The sequence below is a fragment of the Staurois parvus genome, unplaced genomic scaffold (assembly GCF_062004578.1).
Source record: "Staurois parvus isolate SC_StPar_1 unplaced genomic scaffold, SC_StPar_1.0 ptg000165l, whole genome shotgun sequence".
NCBI classification, from domain to species: Eukaryota; Metazoa; Chordata; class Amphibia; order Anura; family Ranidae; genus Staurois; species Staurois parvus.
Window position 1 is genome coordinate 4343531 of NW_028317961.1, and position 20665 is coordinate 4364195.

General features: G+C 39.1%; 1 protein-coding gene across 25 annotated transcripts in view; it reads right to left on the reverse strand.

Moving 5' to 3' along the window:
* Positions 1-20665, reverse strand: part of EPB41L2 (erythrocyte membrane protein band 4.1 like 2) — a 296017-nt gene that overhangs the window by 46024 nt on the left and 229328 nt on the right. For 18 of the 25 annotated variants that reach the window (XM_089676149.1, XM_089676147.1, XM_089676145.1 and 15 more), the window contains 3 exons: positions 15820-15992; positions 9459-9625; positions 1022-1654 (listed from right to left, as the gene is read on the reverse strand). In XM_089676149.1, coding sequence (XP_089532275.1) covers positions 1022-1654; positions 9459-9625; positions 15820-15992 — 973 coding nt within the window. The remainder of the gene's footprint in view (positions 1-1021; positions 1655-9458; positions 9626-15819; positions 15993-20665) is intronic. The other 7 variants (XM_089676160.1, XM_089676157.1, XM_089676159.1 and 4 more) reach the window with 1 other exon arrangement.

Consider the following 20665-nt stretch of genomic DNA (forward strand, 5'->3'; position numbering starts at 1 on the left):
ACAATCTTGGCATCTTACAGATACCGAAGGTAGATGCTAGGTGCCAGGACAATACAATTCCCATGCGCCCATGCAGGAGTTACAGCATCAATTGCTGAAGACGGGAAAACTCTGGACTCAGAAGATGACCAAGAGAACATCGCTGTGACAGATGGACATCCCATCTTTACAGGGTGATACACTAGGAGGTATGTGTGCCATAAAATATGTATTTTTATTTGTAAAAGGCGATTCATATTCATAAATAGTTAAATGTAGCAGCATATCTTATTAGAGAAATGTTAGTATTAAAGTACATTTTAAATAAATATGTCTGCAAGACTTGATTGAATCTTTATCTGTAATTCACTGGGAAGTGGTGAACTTGCACTAAAGTGCCAGCTGGATTCTTGTTTCCTCAAATTGAAAGTGGAATTCCAGCTAAAACTTTTCTCCTAGTTTCGGACAGAGAATGGTTAGAACATTTACCACATCGTTAAATTTGTCTGTGCCCCCGTAAGAGATTCACTGTCACTATTGAGTTGATTTACTAAAACTAGAGGATGCAAAATCTAGTGCAGCTGTGCCTGATAGCCAATCAGCTTCTAACTTCTAACTTCAGCTTGTTCAGTTCAGCTTTAACAAAAAAACCTGGAAGCTGATTGGTTTCAATGCAGAGCTGCACCAGATTTTGCACTATCCAGGTTCAGTAAATCAACCCCTATCTGTCCTTGTAGCTATTGTCATTAAGTGCAGGAAATTTTAAGATTTTAATGTTGTTGCCACAACAGGAAAAAAGGGGACGTTTTTTGATGCTACATGTTTTCCAATGGTAACTGTCAAACAAGGTGTTTCTCTCCCTTTTTAGTGTCTCCATGTCCCCAGACAGCAAAAAAGACCCTGAAAAAGGTTCCAAAGCCGCCCCCCCCCCCCCCAACCAATTTTCTTCTTGCATTCCTATAGTAATAAACTGTATCAGATAAAAACATACAGAAGTGAAACCTAGCTGCAAGTGGCAACTTGAATCAGTTATGTTACACACCTCTTCCTCTGCTTTGTTATTCAGGTCATGGTCATAAAAGGAGCCCCATGATGTCGCCTTAGGCTCAAGATAGCAGAGGCACAGAGCGAGAGGAAGGGAAAGGGTCAATGAAAATGGCACAGACTGGGAGGTGGAAAGAAGCAGCACAAAGATGAGAAGGAGAGAAGGAATGAAGGAAGGAGATGTAATTGGGATATAGCGTTGGAAGCCTCGTGGGAGGAAAGAGACACAGACTTCTGGGAGACTGGGGAAACTGATGTACCCATCCTCATCAAGCAAAGAAGGGAATTTTAAAGGAAAAATCTTACAAAAGCTGAATGAGAAGAAAAATTCTATCTTCTTACAATTTTTAGAATGATGGTTGCTACAATCTAGATGAGAAATGTGGCTGCCTGCATCAGCGGAAGACTGTGATGATATTTTTGGGGGCAAATTGTCCTGGTCTGGAAACATGCTATTTGTGTTATTTTCACTAGTGTTAACCTCTAAACCACTAAAAAACTCATCATACGGCTCCCCCAATGCATCATCCTCTGAAATATCTGAAAATACATCTATCTCAGGGATGGTTGGCAAGTTTTCAAGTATGGTATGACAGCAGCGTGTGGGTGACTGTGATGATGGGTGACTGGGCTGTTTCAACCACACCAGTAGCAGGTGGATATGAGTGTGCATTCAAATGCAAAATTGCAGAACAAAAAAGTGAGAATAATGTGCATGTGAGAGGAATAGAGAAAGAAAAAAAGAGAAAAAAAATGTTAGTTTGATATAAGATTAAGCAAGTAAAACTGTGCAGTTACAAAAATTATGTCAGTATAATATAAAATGCATACACAACAGACATCCCAACTGCAGGTGTTTTACAATATATACCAAAAAAGGTGTTTTAGAATACCCACCATGCAAGCTGTCAACCCAAGAACCCAATTTATATAGTGAAGGCCTGATTTTTCACCACTGTGAATCACCACTTTGTGTTATGATTTGGAGGCCTTGCCCCTTTCCCCATGTCTCTGAACCCTGAAAACCATCATTTTTGGCAGCAGCATTTCTGAAAGGGGAATGTGGTATCCCAACTTCACAATTTAGTTATAACCGCACTCTGAAAGCATTATTATACTGTATATCTGAAAAACTGAATGTAATCTGTGAAACAAACACACAATAATAATATTAGAAGTGGGCCCAAATTTTGGATTATTCTGGAAAATCAATTTAATGTATGTAATAAGTAACTTAGGACTGCCTGGTATCTTGTAGATAACATAAACGACAACTTTAATGATTTATTTGCATCAATTAAGGCTGGTACACACAAGCTGAATATCATCCCGTTCAAAAGAAAATGGCTGACATTCGGTCCAGATGTACAGAAGCCAATCTAACAACTGGCTTTTATTGAATGGTCATGCTGGAAAACCAGCATCTAATCAGCGATTGCAGCTAATGGCTACAAGCGATGATCAGTGTCTTGGGGTGGGGGGGATGGATATGGGGGTGGGGGGACAGTCCCCTTGTCAGTACACAATAGCTCAGCAAGGGAGATCGCAGCATTAGCATCACTTACTACGGCGACCTCTGGGTTGCCCGCTGGGTTGAACAAAAAACCCTGTGTGTACCTAACCATGGCTGTGTGCACCTAACCATAGCTGTGTGCAGAAACAACTTTAGTTGTAAAGAAACAGCCCTGAGATTATATTCTAATAGTTATCAATTCTTTTAGTTATAAAGTGACCTGCATCTCAAAAAGTATAATCACAAACACGGTAAAAAAAAAAAAAAAAAAAAAAAAAAAAAAGGTTTGCAGCACGTTGATGCAGACAGGACTGTGTGAGGCAGGATTAAATGATGGATATCATTTTAGCATTTAGCTAAATGTGTAAATAATATTAATGTTTAAAGACCAACTCCAGAAAAACTGGAAATTCTCCCTTGCAGCAGGGCTGTGCCTGCACTACAATTGTAAACAGCTTATTTAGGTCTAGGATACAACAGAAGTATTTTACTTACTCTATCCTCCTCTCCCCTGGTGGATAGTGCTCCCCCATGCTCTGGCGGTGGACTTTCCTTTTATGTCCTCGCTATGGACTCTGCATTGGTCTTGATGTCGTCAGGACTGATCTAACAGCTAAAGGTGCAGAGGATCAGGTAAGCAAGTCTACCTTTCCATGCCCCCTAATCAAGCAGCTAACCCTTGAAGTGTGGGCAAAGCTCCATTGCAAGGGATAATTTTCAAGTTTCCTGAAGTTGGCTTTAACTTTTATATATGGAGTAATATGTTTTAATAGGGATTTCTTTTAAAGCCCAACTGAAGTTCAGCTGAAAATAGGGTCTATAAATTCAGGATGAAGAAAACAGTTAGTTGTGAATGTCTTACCATTTTTTTCTCTCCTTGTAGAGCAACCTCAGCACCAGCACAGTATCTGGTGCTGTGCTCTAGGCTAAAGATAAGGACCGCTGCTCTATGTGTGAAAGTAGTGGTCTCTGTGCTGCAGTTCAGTACACCCCTTGCTTGGTCAGCCCTACAGTTGTGCAACTGGATAGGAGTGTGAGCTTTGTTGACTGCAGAGCTGTAGGTCAGACTGAAAAGGGGGCTGGCGGTGTCTGACTGTTGCATAGAGACAACTACTTCCACACAGACAGTTAAAAGCTTAGTTACAGCTCCTTTCTGCAGCTTAGAGCAGAGCACTATATTTTATACTGGTGGTATTTAACCCATTCCCTCTGGCCACTGTTTTGTGCTGTGGCTGAGGTCAATTGGCACTCCTAGCACAGTGACCATGCTATTTCCAACAACCAATCACAGTGATCACATGATTGGGAATCCTACCTCAGCTACCTGGCATTAAAAAATCTCTGAAATGGCCAGATGGAAGGAATTAACAAAGAAATCTAGTGAGACATTGACAAGTTATTGTTACTTACCGTTTTCAGCTAAACTTCAATTGGGATTCAAATATTCTAGCCAATGCAAAAAAGTATATTTTTCTACTGATTGTAGAAATTGGCAGTTATGTACCTCTAATAAGAAAAAACAAACAAAAAAAAACACAACAACAGCATGATGGACATGTGAGACACATATCAAAGGCAAGGAAAGACTCTAAACTAGCAGAAGGCTTTTTATACAAAACAAGGAAATGGACATTCTATTTTCAGCTAAGGAGCAGTCCAATCAAATAAGACCAAATAAAGGCACAAGTTGAAAGGACAGCTGGCAGAAACAGAAGTCAATGCCATGCTTTGTGAAGTAAAATACCAAGCATGTTATACAAGGATAGCATAAACAAGTGGAACTATAGGGACACACATACAGTATGCATTCATGAGATCTAAGAGCAAAGACAGCAGATGTGTCACTTGCATTAGAAATCCACAACTGGATGTTTACTAATCTAGGTTCCATATAAATGTGAAATAATTCACATACCTAACTAACTTTGGGTAAACTATCAAGTCAGAGCAGGAGAAATGCCATGAGTTGTAGCCAATAAACCTAAACACTGACAATTGCGCTCATAGGCTCCATGGGTAGACTGAATGGCTCCAGGGTTGCATATACATTTGCACCCCTTATCCCCCATATCAAGCTTAATACATGTACATTGATAAATACTTAATCATAAATGATGCAGTACTGGTAGTTGGTGGTTATATAAAAGTTGAGGGTGCAAAACATGAGTTAAGGAGAAGTTGGTTTAGTCTGAATAAACTTTTACCCTTCAGCACACCTAGGGCACATTTTTGCCTAGAATTAGAGAATATTATAGGTCTTTACATTCATCCCCTTTGGAGTATTTTCACTTGGAATTAAATTTGATTGAGTTGGGATAGTAGTATTTGATTTTTATAGCATACTGACCATTGGAAGATGAGCAGTTTTTTTTTAATAAAATGAAATTTAAAAACAGAAATGTCATTTGAGAATGTATTCCTACCCAAGTTAATACTTAATGACATCCCCTCCTTTGTCAGCAACTACAGCCAGGTCCTTTGGGGGTGTGTACCAGTTATACTCATCTGTATCCTGTAATCTTAGCTCATTCTTGGAAAAATGTATTTCGCTGTGTCAGGTTGGACTTGGACTGCTGGTGCACAGATATTTTTCTTGCTGCAGATGGATTGAGGGCTGGGATTTGATTGAACTGTTCTTAGACATCAAGGTTTTTACTTTTAAACTATTTCAGTGTGGCTTTGGCTGTGTGTTTAGCTTAGAGTCATTCAGGGAAATGTAATAAAGCTATAATGAAAAATCTCTGGTGATAGTTTCCTCAAGAACTACCCTCCCTTAATTCAGGCAAGCATTTGACGCCAGTATTGGTACAATTACCAACATGTGCCGCAAATTCAGGTAGTTCTTACTACCAACACTTTTAGAATCTGTCGCTGTGGCAGATTCTTAAAAGAATTACTGCCGGTTTTCCAACTAGGAAACTGGCAGTAATTAAGAACTCTGAGTTAGCGTACAGTGGAATGTAAGGGTGAAATGTAAAGGAGCTAGGGATAGTGGTGATGTGATTATTCAAATATCGTAATCCCCATACCTCAGAAGTGACTTGTCGCTGGGTGGGCAGAATCTGATGGGGAACTAGAAGAGATTAGTTCAGGTCTGCTTAAAGCAGACACTTGCGATGGGTGGATTTAAAAGTCACTACTGGACTGAATAGTGGCTATGGATGCTTTCACTGATGTGCGCGGTCAATAAAAATGTTGTAGGTTTAATACTTCTTTAAAGCCTAAATATTCACTTTTGATCTCAACTAACCAATCTGTTATCGTATGTTTGCTGTGGTTCCCACATTATCTTAACAAACCCAAATGAGATTTGTTTATTTTTTCCAAACAATGGTTTCTTCTATTTCATTAAGCCCAGCTTTGTGACGCACCCTGATTATGATTGCACAATGGATAGGTTCTCTCATCTCAGCTGTGAATCTTTGAGGCTTGCTCAGAGTTAGCTTCTCTGATTAAGGCCTCTTTCATACTGGCGGACCAATCGAATCTGCCTGTTAGCTATTTTAGGCGGACTCGATTGGACCCTCCATTATCCTCTATGAAGCGGCAGATGCAAACAGGCTTGTGTCCATTTACACCTGCCTACATCCAATCTGATAAAAACAGATGGATAGGGATCTGTTCACAGCCATTTAGCGGTCCGTTTACATCCAACTGCCCATGAAGCACAGCAGGCAGTGTCTGTGTCCACTCTGCATAGACAAAGTTGACACGGACCAGCCACCTTCTTGCTCAGCGGGGATCAGCAGACTGATTCCCCACTTAGCAAGCAGACTACTGGAGGAAGGGCTGCACACCTTCCAGTCAGAATTTTGGTGGATGGGCTTCTCTAGGCAGAGCCACAGTTGTGCCACATAGTTTCCTTTTTTATTAATGTTTTTAACAGTGTTCCAGGGGATGCACAGAGTTTAAAATAATTCAGATTCATGGCTTCCAGAGCACCAGTCTTCATGGTGATGCTAATTTAAGTACAGTATACTCTCCAACAAACCCTGAGGCCTTTGTGAAATACATATTTAAAGAGCATATCACACTAATTTACTAATTGACTTCTGAAGGCAATCATCTCAGAAGTTTCACAGCAAAGAGTAAAGCCTCTTTTACATGGGCGTTGAGCACCTAGCAGCCCATTTAGAGGCTATGGGCCTAAGTGCCCATTTGAATTAGGGCTTAAAGAAGAACAGCTAAAGCTCATTTGGTTGTACTTATCTTGTGGATCACAGGAGTGCAGTTCGTTCTATTCCTGTGACCTGTTTTCAGCCCACTGTCGGCTGACGTCACAGTGCTGATCCATATGGTCAGGATCCACTCAGGAGCCTGGAACAGCACCTGGCTCAGCCTCTGAGTGAGCCGCTGAGAGCCTGAGCCAAGCGCTCCCGCCCCCTCCATAGCCCAGTGCTCCAGTGAGCAATGGGGGTGGGCAGAGCAGACAGCAGTGACTGACAGTCACCGCTCTCTTCTCAGAGAGGCAGGAAGAAGTGAAAAATCAGCGGTATCAGATTGCTCAATTCTCATCCTTAGAGCCGGCGGGGGACAGCTGCAGTATCGGATCAATGCTACATTCACCTGGGCAAGTATGATTTTAAAAAGAAAAAAAAAAAAAATACTTCTCTTATAAAAATGAAATGCAATATGCTATCAAGACTTTTTTTATTAACAAAAAAAAACAAACAAAACAAAAACAAAAATTGGAAAGCTGCAGATTTTGTGACCTCAAAACCCATTTAAATCCATTTTAGGATGTAAAAAAATGTGGCAAAAGTCAAGGGTGTGAAAACCTATGTAAAACACTGTAGAGGAAGAAAGTGCATATGCCTGTATGAGAAAGTAGATGACTTGTACACACAGTCATTTATATGCACACAGGCAAGTGCTATCTACACAAACATCTAAAACACTAGTGTTTTTTGTGCACTAGAAGTCCACCCGGATGAAATTTACATAAGGCTGTATCTTTAATATTGTGAAAAGTCTTTGAAGTAAATTTCTGTACAATAAGCAGATAAACACTGATTTAATGTTCAGGAAGAAAACAAAGAATGTGGTAAAAATGCAATTGCATGTTTTCAATAATATATGATATAAGCTTAAACATAATTGCCAATGCAAGCAAACGGGGAAAAAAAAGAAAGATATTCATTAAAAAAGGATGATAAAAATAGGCAACTTAAATTTGGAATTCTAGTTAACATTTAAAAATGCCAAATCAGCAAGTTATATGTTTGTTAAATTATTAAGTGTATTTCTATATAAAACTAGCAAACCCGAAAACAAAAAAAATATTATTTTGCAACTAATCCTCAAAATGGAACTTTAGTCAGAAAATTAAGTCCTGATAGATCACTTCAGGCTGGCCCCTTTTGCAGGTATATCTGTAAAACATTAAATATAAGTGCCTACACGATTCAAGATCCAGTAATACACTGTCTCACCCTGCTCTGTGCTGGCTCAGTTGTTCTCTATTCTTGGCACTGTGTCAGATTGGTAGTGAACTCTACTTTTACCTACAGGTAAGAATATAATAAAGTTTACATGCAGGTAAAACGAATATCTCCTAAATGTGCGCCATTTAGGAGATTTTCTAACAAGCGGCAGCCAGTGACATCACCAGCGCATGTGTTCCGAAGAAACACACCCGTGCCATTCCTTCAGAGCTCTGTGCCGCAGACGAGACTCTAGTGCAGTGACGTCATTGCGACTTGGCCAATCAAGTGGCCGAAACCCGTGAACCCGAAAGGAAGACTGGGTGAAGATGGAAGCCTCTGCAGTGGTGTCAACGCGATGCTGGAGGGCTTCGTTTTAAAGCAAGCCCTTCATAATGTGCTAGTATGCAATGGATACATTGTGCCTTTGCATTGCAAAACAAAGGGGATATTTTTTTATTTTTAAGAGTTTACTAACGCTTTACTGTTGATCCTGATTTACTGTTGCTGAAGGGGGAGTAATGGAACAGAAATTACACTGTGCTCAGGGACCACATATTAAGAGGGAGAAAACAAAAAGCAGTCTTCCTCTCTATCTGAACCAAAACATACAATCATGGCTGGAATTGTACATATTTTAACAGAAAAGAATGTTACATATAGTATTTGAGACCAAGGAGATTACAAAAGTAACCAATATAAAAGTGACTGCTCTAGGCTTCAACAAAATGGCAGCTTCCAGCAAGAATAAACAGGAGCAATGCTGGAGGCAATTTACAGCACACACTAATTTAGGTAGCATAATTATTTAATATTCTAACAGAGCGTTAATTGTTATTGAAAGGTTATGGGTATAGTTCCACTTTAAAATGTGGTGGCTGCAATTGTTTTTTTTTTTTACCAGCTGTTCTGGCCAGTAACACACTTCCTATCTTAGCGTGGCTCCACTCTATAGAGGAGCAAAAAAGCCACCCTTGGAAAGCAGCATTGTTAGTCTGGGTTGAGAGTGGTATTAGATACACTAGAAAATTTAGATGGGACTTGACTAACAAAGTAAAGCCAAACTTCAGCTAACACCTTTTAAGCAGGTACAAGGGTTTTTTTTCCCTTTTGAAAAAAAAGATTTACATAAAAGAAAAAAATGTTAAATTTAAAAACGCATGCCTAAGGTGCACACACATCACCCATCAGATGCAAAAGTCCCCTAATTTTTAGTTATGACCAGTAGATATTAGCACCTACCAACATCTAATATCTCGCATTGCATGATAAAATCTCAGAACCTATTTAACATTACACAGAAGGCAGATGGGGAAGCATGACTCTCTTGCTTTCTTTTGTAAAGACTGCAGTGATGGGTAAGGGTCACCAGTTCCAAACTCCTAGATAGAATGCCCAATATCCAATATATAATGATCACTTTTGAGTATATTTGCCCTTTAAACTTTCAGCTTCATAAACAACATATATTATAGCAAACATATTTTCAGTAACCTTACCTTGGTATCATTGGTGAGTGCAAAACCAGAGCCAGTATGTGGTTTTCCATCATGAGGTTCAAGTGTCAAATCCCCTGGTCCTGAGACAACACCATCAATAGCACTGACTACTTTAGAATCAGGGACTTCTTTCAGCAGACTCTGGTCTGTGATACTTCCTATTGGAGCTTAAAAAGAGAAAAGAAAAAAAAAAAAATAGGTTGCAAGTCTTTGCCATAAGCAATGAACACTACTAAAAGTCCCTCAAAAAAGCATGAATTACAGCGGATTCAAACTGTCAGTGGCCCTAAAAGTCACAGATGGGTGGAAAATTATTATCCTGCCAGATATAATTACTGTTTAGCAGCTCCAGCTGCCACAGGTACCATGGCAGCCAGAAAGCAGTGGAGGTTCCACCATAAGTGCATGCAACAGGAGCAGAGCAGAAGTGACTGATCCAAACATCTTCATTTATAAAAACACCATGAACTGTTGATCAAGAGAACTTCTAATTGCCTTGCAGGATCAGGAAGGAATTTTGTTTAAGCAAATTGGACAATGTTTAGTAAGGTCTTGTCCTCATGTGGCAAACAATGGCATGGAGGCATGCTGCAAGGTTTTTCCAGCCTCCTGGTCGAATGTGTGGATGGGGAACTCAATCAGCTGATTTTTTTTCATTATTTAAAAAAAAAAAAAAAAAGGAGGAGAAGGGGGGGGGGGGGGGGGGGGATGAATCCTTGCAGGTCTGTAAGTATCTGTAGAACATCTGTGTATATTCAAATGCGAAGCAACTGAAAAAAAGGGCCAATTTTCTGAAAACCGGTAGGAAACCAATGCACAAAGGGCATCACTACATGCAGAGGAAGTAGATGTATGCGACAAGAAGGGGCTCTGGGGAGGTCTGGGTGCTCCACCCATAGTTGTTTGAAGGATTTAGCCCTCAGTGCTGGGAAAACACTCAAGTTTGTGAAGTATTCCTCTTCTTTTAATTGGTAAATTTTTTAATTGATAAAAGATAAATTTACTATAATTCCCCCCTTTTTACCCTGTATGTGCTCCCTAAGTGGAGGAATATCATACTAGATATACGTTACATGAATATACTGTACACACACATTTTTAGTTTAACTTATTGTTTAAACTGGTCATTTATATTTGGGAAGTTCTGTCCGACTGGGGTTGCACCTGGTGGTGGCGATGGAAAGTTCTTTGTCATTTGGTGGAGAAAAAAATGTGGTTTTAAAAAGCACATACAATCACTGTCCACTTTATTAGGTACCCCTTGCTAGTACCGGATTTAACCCCCTTTTGCCTTAATTCTTTGTGGCATAGATTCAAGGTGTTGGAAACATTCCTCAGAGATTTTAGGCCATATTAATATGACAGCATCATGAAGTTGCTGCAGAATTGTTGGCCGCACATCCATGATATGTGAATCTACAGATTCACCACATCCCAAAGGTGCTCTGTTGGATTGAGATCTGATGACTGTGGAGGCCACTGGAGTACAGTGAACACATTGTCAAGTTCAAGAAGCCAGTTTGAGATGATGGGTACACTGTAGTCAAAAGGATGCACATGCTCAGCAACAATACTCAGGTAGGCCGTGGTGTTTAACCCCTTCACGCCTAAGGGTAAAACAAATCTAAATGCCGAAGCACAATTCTGCAACGTTGACATGTGATAGTAAAACCGTACATATCACCACAACTACTTTGTACATCCAGGTGAATTATACCTTGATTTTTTTCAGGACAAACTGGGCTTTCATTTGGTGGTAAATGGTAATGGATAGTGTTTTATTATCAAAGGAAAACTGGCCCAAAATAGTAAAAAAAAAAAATATTTTTTTTATTTAGCTGTGTGTTTGTTACGACCATAACCTACCACCAAAGAACAACCCAAAATAAATTCTCCAGCTCTTGACGATCGCAGCGATACCATATTCTGTATGTGTATGGTATTTGTTGTTTGTACCCGTAGTACAGCCCAGAAACAATAGTGTGCATTTTGTTTTTGTCCTTTTTTTTTTCACCTAAAACACACTGACATTAACACTAACTGACACTGATACCAAATTTTTTTTTTTAAACCTTTGACGCTGACCTTTTACCTTGACCTTTGACCCTGACCCAAACACTAACCCTGGCACTTAATTAGATCAAAAACTAGATCTAGGTATTTTTTTTTTTTTCTTTACAAACATTTTTTTCTCTCTATGCCAGGAGTTACAGAGATACAATGTATCTCTCTTCTCCATTCATTGAGAGAGAAAAAAAAAGCAAGGGGGCCAGGCTGTACAGTGACTGATCACTGTGATAGCCACTCAGAGGCTATCACAGAGATCATGTGACCCGGACTCGGGAGTCCCGGGTCCCGATCGTTAGAATGGCACCCGGGGCTCTCAGTGACACCGCGGTCTTTGTGCTGTGAGTGCACCCCCTTTCTTCCCCATTCTGATACTCATTTGAACTTCAGCAAGTCGTCTTCACCACGTCTAGATGCCTAAATGCATAGAGTTGCTACCATGTGATTGGCTGATTAGCAATTTGTGTTACCAAGCAATTCAACAGGTGTACCTAAAAAGAAAGAGGATGGTGAGTGTAGATGCACTGCATTAGGGACTGATTTGGGAGACTTTCTGACCTCTTTTTTTCAGATATGCACATAAGGGAAGGGTTTTAATTCAGGGATGATTTATATTATGCTCTTTCATACCAGGCACTATTTTATGCTAAAATATATAGTATATTTTCTTTAACTTGAAATGGATCCAACTTATCACTGCATTTTGCTACAAATGTGTAACGCTTTCATGCATTTCTATAGGATAATTGTCAATCACAGGGTTTTTGTAAACAATCACTCAGAGGTTCTGGAACAATCTTTACTGTTTTTGGGTATACTTGATATACTGAAACCCAAAGTAAATTCCAAAACAGAAGCTAAAATTTGAGTAAAATGTGTACTTGTACAAATGCATGTATATGTTCAAAGGTTGTAAAAATAATAGTTATTTTTAGTATGTAATATATGCACATTTTGCTTGTAAGCAGCGTTTCCCCACAGTGGAACGAATTCTACTAATTTACCTGTAGGTGGCGCCATAGCACTACAATCTATGCCATCTATGTTATACCTTTTTTGTTTTCTGCCCCAAATACCAAACATGTTTTTTTTTTCCAATGCATAGTAAATTATTTATGAATTTTAGGGCATATATTTAAATTCAAGCAACCTGGTCTACAATTTCATAGGAAAAGGTTTCATATTTGATAGGTATCATAGATAAAGAAATGCATTCAGCTGTTTCCAGTTATACCATGAATTAGACCAATGACTTTTTTTAGATTCCAAAACCTGCCAAAAAAACTGCATCATATGGTTCTGGCATTTATACTAGTTGCAGTCTCAAAATACATTATTTCTATGGTCACTACATAATAAATGTGTGTGCTACATATGTGTGCAATATTTTTTTTGTGCGTTTCCAAAAAGAAAAATTTTCATTTTCGATTCAAAGCAGCCGGCCATTGTTTATTCCATACAAAATAAAAACTATTACATATGTAGATAATGCATTATCCTGGTGCTGGAGGTATACAACAACCTCAAATATTTTGTACATGAAAAAGTAGTTTTTTTTATGACCTCTGGATAGTTTATGTGCAAAGGACAGTTATGAGTTTCCGCTTTCATCCACTTTTATCCAGTTTATTATATTTGAGGGGCCTCAGTTGTATAAGCTATGTGTGGTACTGTTCAACTCAAAATGATGTTATACATATTCTTTGCACAGTTCAAGATTCGTATCATCTCAGATTTTAAGAAGAACCTGTCAACCTTTGTCAAAAGGATTACTGCATCAAAAAAAATGTCCTTGATTTCACTGATGCAAATAACAAAATCCAAGAGGATTATTGGACATAGAAGGGCCAAGCTCAACTTTTAGGCTTTGTGTCCACAGGCTTCAACTTGTATAAGAACAGTGTGAACAACAAGCTTTTAGTACACGATTTATAAAGCTTTTTTTAATACAGCTTCAAGCACCCCAAAGCCTTTAGTGTATCCTTCAACTCAAGGTTAAAAGATCTTTAAAAGGAGTGCTATCACTTTAAACTAGCTACTTGCAGGCTTCAATAAACTTCTGCTAAAAGCCTACAGAAGCTATTATATCAGCTTGTTTAAGTGACAACACTCACAGTAGGATCTGTGTTTAAAATCCCCATAGTTGATATGAAGGGTGCTTTAAAGGCTTTAAGAAAGTTAAACTACATTGTGTGCACAATTATTAGGCAACTTGTATTTTTGAAGAATAATTTCAATATTGAACAACTACAGTGCTCTCGGTCAATCCAAAATGTTAATAAACCTCAAATCTGAATATATAAGAAAGTAAAAGTGAGGTTTGGGCTTTTTAGGAGAATATCTAAGTTGCCCAATAAATGTGCACACAATTAGGGTGCAGAATTATTATGCGACTAAATTAAACTTTGTTCCATCTCACTGTTAAAAAGAGAATAAACAAAACTGAAAATTTATAAACATTTCTGACATTATAAAAAAAAAAAAAAAAAAAAAAAAAATCAGTGACCAATATAGCCACCCTTCTTTTCAAGAATAGTCATAAGCCTTCCATTCATGGAGTTTGTCATGATCTGTTGACGATCAACTTTTTGTGCAGCAGCAACCACAGCCTCCCAGACAGTGTTCAGAGAGGTGTATGGTTTTCCTTTTCTGTAAATCTCCCATTTAAGTCCACAAGTTCTCAATAGGGTTTAGGTCAGGTGAAAAAGGGGGCCATGTCATTATTCTTTCATCTTTAAAGCCTTTACTGGCTAGCCAGTAATGGAGTACTTTGATGCATGTGATGGAGCACTGTCATGCATAAATATCATGGTCTTCTTGAAAGATGCAGACTTTTTCCTGTACCACTGTTTGAAGAAAGTGTCTTCTAAAAACTGGTAGCAGGTTTGGGAGTTGATTTTGAGTCCATCTTCAACCAGAAAAGATTCAACGAATTCATCCTAAATAATACCAGCCCATACCAGTACCCCACCTCCACCTTGCTGGCGTCTGAGTCGAAGTGGAGCTCTGTGAACGTTACTGATCTGGTCATGGGCCCATCCAGCTGGTCCGTCATTCTCATCTCATCAATCCATAAAACCTTTGAAAAATCTGGCTTCTGATATTTCTTGGCCCAGTTTTGACATTTCAACTTATGTGTCTTGTTCAGTGGTGGTCAGGTTTCAGCCTACCTTACTTTGGCCATGTATCTGAGAACTGAACACCTTGTACTTCTGGGCACTCAAGGTAGGTTGCAGTTCTGAAGTATGACAGCACTGAAGGGTAATGGGTTCCTGGCAGCTTCACGTTCGATTCTTCTGAAATCTTTGGCAGTTAATTTGTGTTTTTTTTCTCAACATGTTTCTTGCGACCCTGTTGACTATTTGCAACAAAACGTTTCAAGGTTCTGAGATCACGCCCCAATATCCTAGCAATTTCAAGAGTGCTGTATCCCTCTGAAGGACTTTATACAATTTTTTACTTTTTTCAGAGTCCGTTAAAACTTTTTTTGGACCAGGCCCAGGGTGCGGATCTCCTTAGGCCACACCCTCCCTTATTATACAAACACACATCACTTGATATGCTTAAATCCAATAAGCAATCAAGTTTATAGAGCTTGGAGTTGGACAATATGCAAACAAATGATGATTTGGTCAAAATACTCGCTTGCCTAATAGTTGTGCACATAGAGTATAGTTGCTGAAGTGGTATTAATTAATGGGAAACATTACCAAACATTCTACACATACTGTATACCCAAAGTAGCCAATTTGTACTTTTATTTCATACAGAACTAACCTATTTTCCTTGTGGAGAACTGAAGTGTCCGTGGGGAAGCAGGCAGTTAGAAACCCAGGGACCTTTAGCTGTAACTCCCCCACCTCCCTCACAATTACAAAGTCCGCTGTCGCACTACCATCTCAATATAAAATTGTTCTTTTACACCCATCCCGATGTTCTTATTCATCTCTGTCATGATCAGCCCCCACTTTCCCTACTCCTAGCCAAGATCCTTTTCCACTTTGCCTCAATGAGCTGCCCAAGATCGCCTTCCACTATGTCTAATCGCAATGCTCCACAATCAGCTGCTACCTTCCAGTCTTGATTAGTTTCAGCTCTGATTCCCCTATTCCCTTCTTCATAATCAGCTCCAGTTTTCATCACCCCCATTTATATTCACCTACTTCTCTGCCCATAAACACTCACTCTGCCTCCTCTCACCCCTCTGCACAATAAGCCCTGCCATGATCAATGTATCCTCTGTTGCAACATTTTTTAGGCATTAACTACTCTATGGAAATTCAAATTCTGTTACCTCCATCAAGACTCCTAGAGACACGTTTGCTTGATGTACGTTCAAAATATGGTGCAGGTCTGTCTATTCTCGTACTCGCATCTCTTGTCTGAGCTTGTGTGCGGCCACTATAACGAAACTTAGATCCCAGAGTCAAGAATTTGGCCTTTGGTGGTTGCTCTGTTGCGGAGAGCCTGTATAAAAAAAAACAAAACAAAAAAAAAACACAACTGGTGTTATATTTGCAATTATCCCTCATTTGCAGTTTTTACTTTTGCCTAGTATAGACCACAACTATATTATCTAGTTAGTAAAGAAAATAACAGCTTTGCTTTGCCAACGCATCGGATTACTTGTGGACATCAACTAATTATAATTTAAATCACAATAAAAACTGGACGTCTTGAGCAGCTGCAGTGCCATTAGGGTTAATATTGGTCATTCGTTGAAGTAAATAAATGTCAAATTATTCCAATAGGTGAATTACTTTGCTTTTCAGCATCTCTCCATAGCAGTAGGCATGTTTTTAGCATTTTCAACTAAGCAATATGTCTGGGGGTAAGATTTCCTAAATATGAGCATAGATGGTTCCTATTTCAGCCAATTCCCGCTGAATCTGCCAAAATGTGAGCCATGGGTGATCTACAAGAACAAAAGTCAGTTTAAAAATTGACTTTGGGTGAAAAATTTCCTGCAAAACAAAAAAGTGACTGCATTCTATCAAATGCAATCACTGTTTCAATGTATTCAGACAGCTGTGGGTGCCACAACTGCCTGAATACAATAGACAGTCATGGACATTCCTCCATGTGTGCTGTTAGCAGGGATGGGAGAATTGACTGATTTTCTCTCAGAAATTGATCTGGTATGCCAGCCATAGATTAAATAATTTTCTTTCCTGCAACCGTAGGTTGCAGGCAAGAAAATGGCTCAATTCCCCCATCAACACAGTTAGTGTTGATAGGGGAATCCCTCCCACGGAGTTATTGTGTTCTCCTGGCGGGGGGGGGGGGGGCATTGGGGTGTTGACTAACATTGACACCCAAAAGCAGGTAGCAAACGGAGTGCATTTTGTGGGAGGTGCACACATAGATCTTGGGTTTCCCTCCCTGCGTTCTAGTGGGTTTCCCCGTAAGCGGACTAGTGTGAACCTAGCCTAAGAAAAAAAATTACCCTCCTATATATAAGCTACACAGCTGTGTATGTTCACAGAATTTTAAGACACTATGCTCGATCGTGTGTATACAGATTTAAAGAGAAATTTCACCCAGCTCCCTCCCTTTATTTTTTTTGCCCTATCCTTTCTTACCTTTTTTTAGGCCTCATGCATACAGGGTGCTTTTCTTGCCGCTTTTAAAGGAGCTTCAGGCATTTTTGTGGTTTTTTTTTTTTCCCAAAGGCCCCTCAATGTTATTCTATGTGTCCATGCACACTAAGGTTTTAGTGGCAGGGGAGTGTAGAGGCAATAAAAAAAAAAAAAAAAAACAAGGGCTAGTGCATCCTGCAGCAGTGGCGTTTTGGCAGCAAAAAACGCTTGACGCGCTTAAATATGTGTAACATGCCTAAACCCTAGGACTGTAGTGACCCGCTGCTTCCTCTCTGACATCATTAGGAACCAGCTGCTTCCGCTGGGTTCTTTAAGCCAGCCTTCTAATGATGCACTGATGGTACCTAAGCTGATGCCTCCTAGGATATCTGATGTAGATATCTCAGAAGACTGCAAGAGCAGGCTGATATTCTCACCTGGACAAAAGGGTATTTTCAAGTGAAGGTCCATTTCAATATGAAAAGGGAGGGGTCTATATTTGTCCCTTTAAATATAAAATATATAGACCAAGATATACATCATCACATGCTGAACAGTTCCAGGTTGGTGCCATACTAAACTCAATACTATAAAAACTGTAATGTTATTCTCTCCTTAACAATAAAAAAAAAAAAAAAAAAAAAAAAAAATATCACACCATTAAATTGTTTCAAACCAACACAGGACCCTGTGCATCTCTAACCCCAATTCCAAAGAAATTGGGATGCTGTGAATCTGCAAGTCTCATAAACCCACATTTTATTCACAAGAGAACATAGAAAACATATCAAATGCTTAAACTGAGAAATGTACCATTTTAAGAAAAAATAAGGTACCCCCAATGCAAAAAAAAAAAAAAAATTGGGACGCTGTGAAAAATCAACATGAAAGCAGAATGCAATGATCTGCAAATCTCATAAACCCATATTTTATTCACAATAGAAAACATATCAAATGTTTAAACTAACTGGGAAACGTACCATTTTAGGAAAAAAATAAGGTAATTTTGAAATTGATGGCAGCAACATGTCTCAAAAAGTTGACACAGGCTATGTTTAAGACAGCTGTAGAAACAAAAAAAAAAAAAAAAGGCACACCAGCCTCGTGCATTACCCAAGATGATACCTTTAATAGATTCAAAGAAGAAATATACTCACAAAACACTGTGATAACGAAGGCATATCGAATTCACAATAACCAGTGTACCGGATCAGCTCCCAATCTCGAGAGGACCCTCCAGATGGCTGTTTACCACAGTGTAGAATCCCCTCTACTTTTAAATGCTCAGTAAATATCTGGGAACTGAGGAGACCACTTGCTGCAGTTTTGGGAGTGGAATATTGTCCCATTCTTGCCCAATTCTTGCTCAGCAGTCCTGCATCTTTGCTATCATATTTTTTTTTGTTTGTTTCAACAAGGTGCCAAATATTTTCATTTTGTGAATAGTCTGGACTGCAGGCAGGCCAGTTAGGCACCCAGACTCTTCTACTACAAAGCCATGCTGTTGTCATAGATGCAGTATGTAATTTAGCTTTGTCCTGCTTAAACAGGCAAGTCGTTCCCTGAAAAAGACATCTAGATGGGAGCATATGCTGCTCTAAAACATGGAAATATCTTTCAACATGGATGTTGCGTTTCCTGATGTGCAAGCTGCCCATTTCATAGGCACAAATGCACCATCGTACCATCAGAGATGCAGGCTTTTGAACTGAGCGCTGATAGCAAGCTTTCTGAAAGGTCCCTCTCCTCTATAGTCCAGAGGATGCAGCGCCCATGATTCTCAAAAAGAATGTCAAATTTTGATTCGTCCTTCCACAGACCATTTTAACACCTTCCCGCCCGGACTATAGCAGATTGACAGCCGGGCAGGACACTCCTCATTGTGACTGGGCATCATATGATGTCCTGTCAAAATGAGCCGCTCACGTGGCGATGGAGTGGAGCGGTCTGTAACCGGCTGTATCCAGGGGACACAGCCGATGACATATCACTACACTGGCCCGTTGCCAGTGTCATGTGACCGCTGTGACCAATCACAGCAGATCACGTTAATTGTATGCAATGGATAGCTTCCTGTCATGCCATTCATTGTATACAATTATGTTGTTAGCTGTGACTGGTCAAAGTAGTCACATGACACAGACAGGGCCAATCACAGCCCATCTGTATCCTGCGATGAGCTTTGCCCAATCACAGCTAATCCAAACAAAAGACTGAATAAATCAGTTTCATTCAGTAACAATGATTGCAAATATCAATGAAATACATTAACATTAGCAATCATACTGTGTTAAAAAAAAATCCTTGCCAGAGTAGTTCAACAATGTTACTATAGTATTGCTTTGGTCAGTGTTGAAAAAAAAATTGTAGAAAAAAAAAATGTAAAAAACCCCCCAGAAAAATGTGAAAAACAATACAATTTTTTTTTTTTTTTTATTAACATATAGTCACCAGTCAGTGTCTCTGATCTCTGCCACACCAGTTATATTATAACGCTGTACCGGACTGGTGACTATGTAAAAAAAAAATAAGTTTTTTTTTTAAATTTCTACATTTTCTAAAAATTTGTAACAAAAAATTACAACCTGCAAAAAACTCATCATGCCTCTTACTAAAAACGATCTATTTTCCAAAAATGGGTGATTTTTGGGGTATTTGTACTATCCTGGTGTTTTTGGGCCTCAAGAAATGAGATGGACCGTCAATACATCAGGATTGATAGATTGTCAGATATATATACCATGGTTTGTGGACTCTAACTTTCCTACAGACTAAATAATATACACTAATTTGGGGTATTTTCACCAAAGATATGTCGCAGAATACATTTTGACCTAAATTTAAGAAGAAATTTTATTTATTTGCAGAATTTTATAACAGAAACAAAGAAATTTTAGTTTTATTTCAAAAGTTCAAGGATTTTTTCTTTTATTTAGCAAAAAAAAAAAGTGGTGATTAAATACCACCAAACGAAAGCTCTATTTGTGTGAAACAAATGCTAAAAATGTCATATGGGTACAGTGTTGCATGACTGCGCAATTGTCATTCAAAGTGTGACAGCGCTGAAAGCTGAAAATTGGCCTGGGCAGGAAGGGGGTAAAAGTGCCCAGTATTGAAGTGGTTAATAAGCTTTGACCCAGAGAAGGGGGTGGTTCTGGATCATGTTCCGATATGGCTTCTTTATATAATGGAGCTTTAACTTGCATTTGCGGATGGCACGGTGAACTGTGTTCACAGACAGTGATTATTTGACATACTCCTGAGCCCACGCAGTGAAGTCCATCACAGAATCATGTCTGTTTTCAAAGTAGTGCTGTCTGAGGGCACAAAGATCACAGGCATCCAATATTGTGTTTCGGCCTTGTCCCTTGCACAGAGAGATTTCTTCAGATTTTCTGAATCTTTTGATTATATTATGTACTGTACATGATGATATATGTAAAGTGTTTCCAATTTTACAATGCATTGTATGAGGAAAGTTATTCTGAAATTCTTCAACAATTTTTAGACACAGCTCTTCACAGATTGGTGAACCTCCGCTCATCTATTTCAGAGACACCC